The 9,679-nt window shown below is 42.0% G+C and overlaps 2 protein-coding genes across 12 annotated transcripts in view; one reads left to right on the top strand and one right to left on the bottom strand.

The window, feature by feature from the left end:
- LOC104939516 (B-cell receptor CD22) overlaps positions 1-9,679 on the top strand; it is a 509,789-nt gene that overhangs the window by 340,220 nt on the left and 159,890 nt on the right. The gene's annotated exons all lie outside the window — the stretch shown is intronic.
- LOC104930030 (CREB3 regulatory factor-like) overlaps positions 5,693-9,679 on the bottom strand; it is a 30,767-nt gene continuing 26,780 nt past the window's right edge. For all 4 annotated transcript variants that reach the window (XM_027283239.1, XM_027283240.1, XM_027283242.1 and 1 more), the window contains 2 exons: positions 8,968-9,096; positions 5,693-8,610 (listed from right to left, as the gene is read on the bottom strand). In XM_027283239.1, coding sequence (XP_027139040.1) covers positions 8,495-8,610; positions 8,968-9,096 — 245 coding nt within the window. In that variant the 3' untranslated portion in view covers positions 5,693-8,494. The remainder of the gene's footprint in view (positions 8,611-8,967; positions 9,097-9,679) is intronic.

Below are 9,679 nucleotides of genomic sequence, written 5' to 3'. Positions count from 1 at the left end.
GTGTACAGTACACTCACACAAAACCAAAACAAAAAATATTAGGCTTCTATTTGTACGGCACTTCTTGTATTTTTTTTTTACATTTTTTAAATTTTTTTGATTTTTTGTACTATTTTCTTAAAGGTTACTAACTGACGAAGGAGTTGTACATAAAGATGTGTTAATGTGTTAACAGGTCTGAAGTATCACTGTAGTATTGTGAATACTGGGGTTACGGAAAGACAGACGGACGGGGGAGAGGAGGGAGGAAAAGGGAAGAAGAGAAGTTAAGGGTTGCTGTACAGTATATGACATGGCAATGTGGAATGTTTGCTAGTCTCTTGACCTTCTTTTCCTCCCATCGTTCAACATGTTTTCAGACAGATTAAAGAACCAGCAGTGATGTGATCATTTAGTCTGAATTCTATTTAACATTATGTCTTTGTTTGATACCAAAGTATCATTTCACTTCTCACGAGACACTGTTTTTTTGTTGTTTTTTTGTTCTTTTTCTGTTCACATCCACAACCGGCCTTCGATCTCGACAGAAACGACTGACTTGGTTTTGGTTAAAGCCACGAGGTGCCACTCATACGTCGTTACATTTTATATGCAGAGCCAAGCATCTGTGTTTCAAATCTCTGGTGATGTTTCAAAGACGTCTAGTTGCCAATTTTCAGTAAACTGTCAGTAAAATGAAAATGTAACTCTCATAAACACACAAATTGTCGTTTTTACTATTTGTTTTTTGTACAAAGTACAGACGAGACATAACCTGCTAATTAATGAGCTTTGCTGGTGGTAGCTTCATAATTAACAGACTCGAGAGTGATATGTTCTCATCTAACTCCCAGTGATATAAGCTCAGTGTTTTCCCCAAAAATCTTGAACAATCCCTTAAACCTGAAAGCTACAAAAGTTTCCTGCTGCTTGAATTCAAAGGCAGGTTTTTCAAGGTATAACAACATTTCCTGCAGTGTTGAAGGTAGTCAAATCATCTCCTGTTTGGATCCAAAAAATATTCTGTCCACTGCAGTATAAAATACATTTTTAATAGATTTTTAAATACTACTTTCTAGGGAAGCAACAATCCAACGTATCCTCTTAATACCAATTTCACAATCCATAGTTGCTGATAAAAAAGTACACATCTAATATCGCTTTTATGTTGATGCCAGAAGTTTTTAAAAATGTAAATTACAGCAGACACATTAAATTTAATGCTATAGATGAAGAAACTGTATATCGATTGGTATCCACACTGGTTTGTCTCAAGTGGGTTGGAACTGTTTTCCATTATTTTATATTTTTTATATTTTATATTTTCAACTTAATACGTTCTTTGCAATGTACAAACGAGCAAAAAGACTGGATTTAAAACTCGGAAAGCTGGTTAAAATCTTTCTTATCTTGCAGCAGACTGAATATTTCCTCCAATGATAAAAATACCTTGAAAACAGTAAGTGTTGTTACAGCCGAAGCATCATTAAAAATGAATGATCAAGTTTGTAAAAAAAAAAACATCTTTTGTTTATATCTTGATTTGTACATGAAAATATGTAAAATCCCCAAATACAGAAATGACCAAAACTGTCCTCACTTTGGGAGAACATCGTGTGTTCATGTAGGACCTCGTCCCTTACAATAATAATAAGCTGATAAAGGAATCAGGGTTTTCACGGTTTTTAAATGACCTTCTGGGCTTTTGAAAGATCACCAGAGATTTAAATTTCATAAAAGAAAAAGAAATAATCGATACTCGGCTCGGAGAATGTAGTGATAAGACATGAGAGTCACAAACTGAAGCGAGCTTCAGCTAGCTTCCAACACCTCTGCTTCAGTGTTAAAAAAAAAACTTCATGTGGACCCGCAGGTCTAAACTGACACCTTTCCTCGATCTGGCTTCTTCCCAGATGGAGGTTTCCAGGTCAGTGACAAAGGAGACAGGGCATCAAGATGCAGGCCGACACAGCAAGCGGCCACGATTCCTCCTCCTCCTCCTCTTCCTCTGTCAGAGTGTGAAAGAGGGCTGAGATGGTGGAGGGGATATAAAAGTTTCGGATAAACTATTCCGAGGCCCTGACTAAGTGCTGCCTCCCCTGGCCTCCTTTACCTGGAGGCCTGTCACCTTTGAAACCGGAGAAGCTTGAGTGTCTCCGACAATGTGAGCACTGGGGCAAAGTGGGGACGGGCACCCGGAGGTCAGCAGCGTCCCACCAGTGTAGGCTTACTGATGGGTCTATTCAGCCCGCCGGTCCACAACACCTCAACGCCTGGTCCAAAACCACAGCACGCTCACATGAAAGGTGGTGAGGGAGACTCCCTCTGCTTGTCACTGCGACATCTTCAGTCATCTCATTTGACTCAACTTAGTGTTTTCAACGCGGGAACTATTTAAGACTTTGGATATCTTAACCCAAGCACAACTGCGTGGGCACGAATGGAGGCAAATGCCTCTTTGGAAAGGTGTGATTTAACAACGTCACACCTCTCCAGCCAATAAGGGCGCAACTAATGATCAATTTATCTTTTAATTGTTTAGTTAATAAAATCTCAGGAAGTTCACCATAAGTTCCCAGAGCCCATGCTGAGGGATTCAAGCTGTGTTGTGTAGTTCAATGCCAAAAGAATCTAAATTTAGAATGCTAGAAAAGAGAAATGCAGCAATTCCTTACAAAACAGGGCTGCAAACTAAAAATGTTTCCGTTAATTATTATTATTGTTCAACTGCCCCACCCATTTCCTCTTGCTCAGTAACAGTTGAACAAGAATTGGTCAACTTTCTGCTTCCTGTACTTAAATATGTGCTAGTGCGTCTACGTTGAAAAGACAACCAAACGTCTTAGCTGATTATCTAGCATTTTGCTACAGAGACACTAGTTAACTAGCTAGTTAATCTACAATAATTGTTAGCTAGTGAGTTACATCTAATATCTAATGTTAGAAAAACACTAATGTCACGTTTATCTTTTAACCATCTTAAAAATTTGGTTTGTATTTTCAATATAGACGAGCCAGTGCGTAGCATATCAAAGAACAGAAAAAGGTTTGTTTGTTTTGGTTTGTTCAACTGTTATTAGACCGCAGATCGTAAAGAGGCGGGAGAAGGATCGATTATGAAAATTGTTTGGCTGACTAACCCCAGATGTCTACCAAATGTGTCTGTCACAGTTCAAATGTCCACCAGAAGCATTTCAGAAGCATCTTTGAATACGTTTCCAAAATTTGGTCACTTTTCTGACATTTTTGCAGCATACTGAACCATACTAACCCTCACCCAGTTGCAACACGTTTATCATTACTGTAAATGATACTTTGCGGTGTGTATTTTTTGGATAGTGTATACAGTCGTCCCTCGCTATAACACGGTTCACTTTTCGCGGCCTCGCTGTTTCGCAGATTTTTTTAGTGTAATTTTGCATGCTTTTTTTTACAGCGTACTGTACAGTATGAACGCGCATGTGTTCTGCGTCCTGATTAACTAAGGGAGTACTGTACAAAATGCGTGTAAAAAGGTGTATACAAGTGTGTGGTTAGGGGTTTTACGGCCTTAAAACATGTATAATAACTGTAAAACTTACTTCGCGGATTTCGTTTATTGCGGGTTATTTTTAGAACGTATCCCCGCGATAAACGAGGGACCACTGTACTAGCTGAAGGAAAACAATTGCGTCACTGCTTCACAGACTTTGAAGACATACTAGCATAATAAACAGCAACAAATAAAAGTGCTTCATTTAAAGAACTGTTTGACATTTTGGAGATTAGCTTATTCGCTCTCTTGCCTTGAGTTTAGATTGAAACCACTTTCTTGAGGCGGTTAGCTTTGCTTGGAAAAAAAAAAAAAAGACTGGAAACAGCAAAACGGCTAGCTTGTGCTGTCCAAAATGTAACAAAATATGCCTACTGTTATCTCTAAAGCTTACGAATACCATGACCGGGAGTCTTGTCATTACTGTGTGTGTGCAAGGCAACTAGCAGAGACAAGACCAAGAACAAGACCACTGCATCTGGCCAAGAAAAAGTCCTGCACATAACCCTTTAAAACCACAAAGAAGTGAGCTTTAGAGCTGCTGGTAGGTGGACCTTTGGACGGAGCCAGGCTAGCTGTTTCCACCTGTTTCCAGTCTTTGTGCTAAGCTAAGCTAACCAACTGCTGGCTGCAGCTGCATATGTATTTTATTGTTGAGACATGTCAATCGTTTCATCCAACTCCCATCAAAAAAAGTGAACTTGGGTATGTCAGTAAATATTTGCATTTCTATTTTTAAGCGAAATTCACTGGTGGACATTGAATACATGGACAGCAGATCGTCTCCAGCAGCTGCAACACAGAGCCACAGCTGCGCTCGGGTGGACATTGGGGGTATTGAATTATTCAACTACTTTATTTCAGTGCTACAGCCAAATATAGAACAAAGTATGTCCTCCAAACTACGGGCAGTTGTCCACGGAAGTGACTAACAGAAGATTGCTACCGGATTCGAGTTAATTTAACAGATTTCTTCTTTAGCAGTCCAATTTCAACATTAGACATCGAAAGGAACTTGGTGAACTAGCTCTCTTCTGTGCACATTTAACATTAACGTGTGCTCTTAGGGGTTTCAAGCTGCCAATGCTCCTCTCCCCACCCTAACAGCTGAGGTGGATCCAGCTTTCACTATAAGGACAGAGAGACTCTCTTGCTTTAGAGCTTTCTATTTCTCAGGAAGAGCCTGTGAGCACATCGGGGACCGCCAGTTTCAGGACTGTTTACTTCTCTCTGTCTCTGGTGACACCCAATGAGGAAGTAACACAGATAAGAATCGGCTCAATTTATGCAATCATCCATATTAGGTCACAGTTGGCTAACTGTGTGAGCTGAAAGCATCACTTCTGTACAGGCCCAGTTGTTTCTTGGGCCGAGCTCAGCCTGTTATGACCGTCATGCAACATGACCAAACAGCAGATATCTTTGGGTCATTTCAGTTTCCTCCTCACATATCTGCCTCCGGCTTCCAGGTACACATAAACAGAAGCTTTCTGGGAAACTGTGTCAGGAATGTGAGCAGAGACAAGTGGCCTTGCCAAAAGTGGCCACTCCCTATTAAAGCTTTACAGTTAAAGGGATTTTCCATGATACAAAAAACGTCAAAATGGAGGAATAATGCTACAGCATCAATTTAAGCCCTTTTACGAGCTTACTAGTCGCGTAAAATCCGGCGTCGTGTCTTGTTTGTTGTTTGGATCTGTGGCAGAAATCTCCCGTGTTACAACAGTTTTCTCTTCAGTTCAGTTTTTGGCATATAGATGAATGTACACAACAGATGGCGTTTTTGTGTTACATAACACCACACTGGAGGAAGGAAAAACATCAGGACAAACTTGTGCATTCAGAGTGGAATGCCTCTTAAACCCAAAGACCTTGTCCTTCTCCGATGTGACAGATGGTGTGTGTACAACGCTTTAAACTTTGGGGATATATATGCACAGTTGTTTTCAGCTGTTTCCTCTTGTTTTGTTTGTTGTTGTGCGAGGGCATGTGAAGGAAGCTGCTGCCAGCATGAGATCCTGTGACTCCGCTGGCATCGTCGCCAACTTCCCAAGCCTCAAGAGAAAGTGGGAGGAGGGAGGAAACCACTTCTCAGCAGCAGAGAGAGTGCAGAGAGCACCTTTTACCACACATTTTCATTCGACTGGCCTCAATGACCTTGTCTTAGATCATATATGTGTGTTTTCTTTTCTTTCTTTTTTTTTTTTACTGTAAAATGATCTCATGAAAACCTGACCAGGTTTCTGCGGTGATGTTTAATGTGACATCAGAGCGTCTCATTGTTGCATCAGGCATCTTTTATTGCAAAACCACAGACTATCTGTCTTTGGCATCAGAGCTTAGAAGCTCTGTTCACCAGTGGCAGAAACTGCACAGTAAAACCTTTTCATCTGAACGACAGGAATCCTCTGTTTACAGTACACTTCTATACTCATACAACCATGAGCAACATTTCCCAGGATAAAAAGGAAACAGAAACTTAAACAGTAGCAAGAAAAAATGGTCCTGGACTCCACTCTCGTATTCAAAATGACCATGACGATGACACCTCAAGGAGGTGAAGAGTTTAACGTTAACTGCTTCTCTCCTGGTTGAGACAGGAAATGGATTTTCCATAGGAGGAGAACAGTATGTTATGGAGCAGCAGCTTTGGAACGCAGCCCAGACGGGTGCTCATCAAGGTTGAAAAACAAAAGGGAATTGCTTAGCTAACAGCCACTCCTCGAATTATATTTCCCAGAGATGATGTTCACAGAAACTGGTGCCAGCTACTGTTTCCATGTACAGGTTTGAATCTGAAAGCAAAACATTTTGGTTGACTTTTTTGGCTGAAAGTGTGATAAGACCTAACACACAGGCCCGTAGGTTTTTTTTTCCCCACGAAGTAAGATCAAGTGAGGCCAAGCTCGGAGCAGTAGTCACGGGTTACGTTTTACCTTGTAATAGGGTTTAAGATCAGGCATAATAACACAGGTCCCTGTGGCTTTCAGCTCCAGGCACTTGAGAAAGGCGTCATTATGCAAACAAACTGCCTATTACAACAGTATGTGCTCGCCGGCCAAAACCCAGTCAGCAGTTACTGCCTGATGCCTCCGCTCAGGTTTGCATTGCTTTATTTTTTTTCATCAAACAGTAGCACCATACTGAAACAAACCGAGACCACCAGTTGGCAGCGAAGCGCTAAGCGCCCATAGCAAGTCTCTCAATCAATGTCTGTCTTTAGACAAAGGTGCCAAGAGTCTTTTTTTTCCTCTCTCTTTTGGAGGATCTAAAGCCCTCTACGAAGGTGCTTAGTTGCTTTTTTACCACAGTGCAATTCAAAGGGTCCTTAACTTTTTTTTTTTTTTTTAATGTCCAACAACATTTAGAGACCTTGGACAGGTTGGTCTTCAGCTTCAGCAAAGACCACAGAAGAAAGGCAGATTTCAAAACTCTCAAGACTGACACCCACTATGTGGGTTGTGGCATTGCCAAATAACAACAAAATCATAATAATAATAATAATAATAATAATAAAAAACAAAAATCAAACTTATTTGCTTTCTAGATCTACAAGTGTTTTTCTCTATTTGTCAATGCAATTGAGGAAGGTGCGCTACATAATCAGGTCAGGGGTTGAGGAGAGGGCTTGGGGAAGGCATTGAGGACACTTCCCTTTTGTGGGTTAAAAATAAAGCCACTGCAGATAAGCTAAAGGAGCACCAGGCTGCAGAGCTAAAAGGCTGACCAAATAATAAACTGTCAGTTATTTCCCGTCACACCATGGTTTCTCAGGTCTATGATAGTAGTGCATTTAGGCGAGGGGGAATTAAAGTCCATTCAGTAACATCATCCTTGAAGGATGCACGTGAGTAAACATGGCAACAATCGAAATATTTCTGTCCCTTATCCCTCACTTCCCAAAACAAAACAATGTTTTAATGGTTGGCAGCATCTGAAGCAGTGAGAGGTTTTGGTGTCCGAGTGGTTCAGCAGTATCACTTATCTTTGGTCAGTTTGAATTAAGGTGCAGTTTTTCGCTTTCGTTTTTGACTTTGCTTTACATTTTGATGGGGTGAAGGAGTGTTAAAAAGGGAGGTGTGTGTGTGTGTGTGTGTGTATGTGAGATGGGGAGGGGTTTATTAAAGCTCCATGGACTTTCCCACAACAAACAGGCTGTTGTTTCCACCAACAGCTGGTCTGGCATCAGGACTCTATCACTTGTTGTATGTCACAACATTTACTGACATTTCAGATGTCGATGCAATCCCAAAGGTATGCAGAGCTTCTATAAGAGCCCAGCCAAATATATATACACACACACACACACACGCACACACACACACCCATGTCTTTGTCTTCCAGGCCTGGGCTCCTCCCACTTCCTTATTTCAGCGCTTCCTCTATCCTCAAATGCCCCCTCGCCCTCGGCTCACTACCGGTCCCCTGCAGGCAACTACGACCATCTACAAAACAGTGCAATGTCTATTCATAGGCACACTGGGATACAAATACAGCACACAGAGGGAGAGAGGAACACTATACACGCTCATACAGTATGTTACATGTCCAACACTCACACACACACACACACACACACACACACACACACACACACACACACACTAACAAACATGCACACACAGACAGAAAACACAGAATACAGCAGCAGCAGCAGCTCTGGCCTGGTGGTGGTTGCGGTGCAGCCTGCAGGAACAGAGTGGTGAAGACGGCTGCTGCTTGGAGGGCCAACAGGAGAGGACCAGGAGCAGGGTGGCAATTTACTCCCATATTGTTTAGGCTACCCTCTTCCTCTTCCTCCTCCTCCTCTTCTTTCTCCTCCTCCCAGCATATTCACCTCTTCATCTCTTACTCAGATGTGTACAACTGGACAGTGGAGGCAGTGTAGAGAAGCTTGGTCAGGTCGGGTTGGTTGGTGATGCTGGGAGGAGAAGGCAGTGGAAAAGGGAGGAGGATGAAGAGGAACAGGGACATTGGGTAAATTTAACCCGCTGCCTCATCGTCTCCCTGCGGGGGCTCTTTGCGTTGGTTCTGACCGCCCGCGCTGGCCGCCAAAATCCTCTGCACAAAGTCTTTGGTCCGACCGGCAACTAAAGGACCTGGAGTTGTCATGGAGATAAATCAGTGTGATGAAAAGAAAAGGTAAAAAAAGAAATAGCTCCTTACAAGAAAACAAATAAATAAATATGAGTGTAAAAATAAAAACACTGCTTTCTTTCTTTCTCTGATATTTTTGATTTTGTCACAAACTAGTTAAAATGAGCATTAGTGGAGAGAAACACAAGATGAAGACAAAAAAACAAAACAGAAAACACATTTTAAATCAAAATATAAGTGTTTTTATGGCACATGGCAAAGACATCAGCAACACAGTAAATGTTAACTCCATACCCACTGTTCTCCCGAGGGCAAAATGTGTGTATTTCTTTAAGATTTTGGGTTTTGGTGTCTCTCACCGCTGGACTCTCGGAGGATGTCTTCCAGACGTTGGGTCATCCCTCGCTCGTCTGTGTCCTCTTCCTCGCTGCTCTCCACCCGTCGCCGGATCACCTCCTTGATCCGCAGTAGAGCTCCCAACAAGTTCTCTGTGCAACAAAAGACAAAATGAAAACAATTATTTTCATCTCAAAACAACTGATACCAAAGCAGGTTCTGCAATGATTGATAGATAGAAACTAAAACAATTTTAATATCCCAGTGTCTCAGGATCTTGCTCACGAGTAACAGAAAAAATGGAGTGTCAGAAGAACAGGCGGATTGGTTTGATCACCACAATGGTGAAGAAGGAGCTGAGTCAATCTGTGCTCCAATCCTCACCTATGGTCATAAACTTTGGGTAGTGACCGAAGGAATGAGATCACAGAGACAAGCTGGCTTCTTTTCAAATGAAATGAAAAGAAGCCAGCTGCGGTGGTTCCGGCATCTGACTAGGATGCCTCCTGGGCGCCTTTCTTTGGAAGTTTTCCAGACACGTCCAACTGGGAGAAGACCCCGGGAAAGACCACAGATTCGCTGGAAGGGATTACACATCCCATCTGGCCTGGAAGTGCCTCGGGATCCCCCAGGAGAAGCTGGAATACGTTGCTGGGGAGAGGGATGTCTGGAATACCAGAATCCGATCCCAATAAGCAGAAGTAGGTAGATGGATGTATAGATGGATGTATAGAT

This window comes from Larimichthys crocea, chromosome X (assembly GCF_000972845.2).
Source record: "Larimichthys crocea isolate SSNF chromosome X, L_crocea_2.0, whole genome shotgun sequence".
Taxonomy (NCBI): domain Eukaryota; kingdom Metazoa; phylum Chordata; class Actinopteri; family Sciaenidae; genus Larimichthys; species Larimichthys crocea.
Note: the sequence above shows the minus strand (reverse complement) of the source record. Positions and strands in the feature narration are given on the sequence as shown.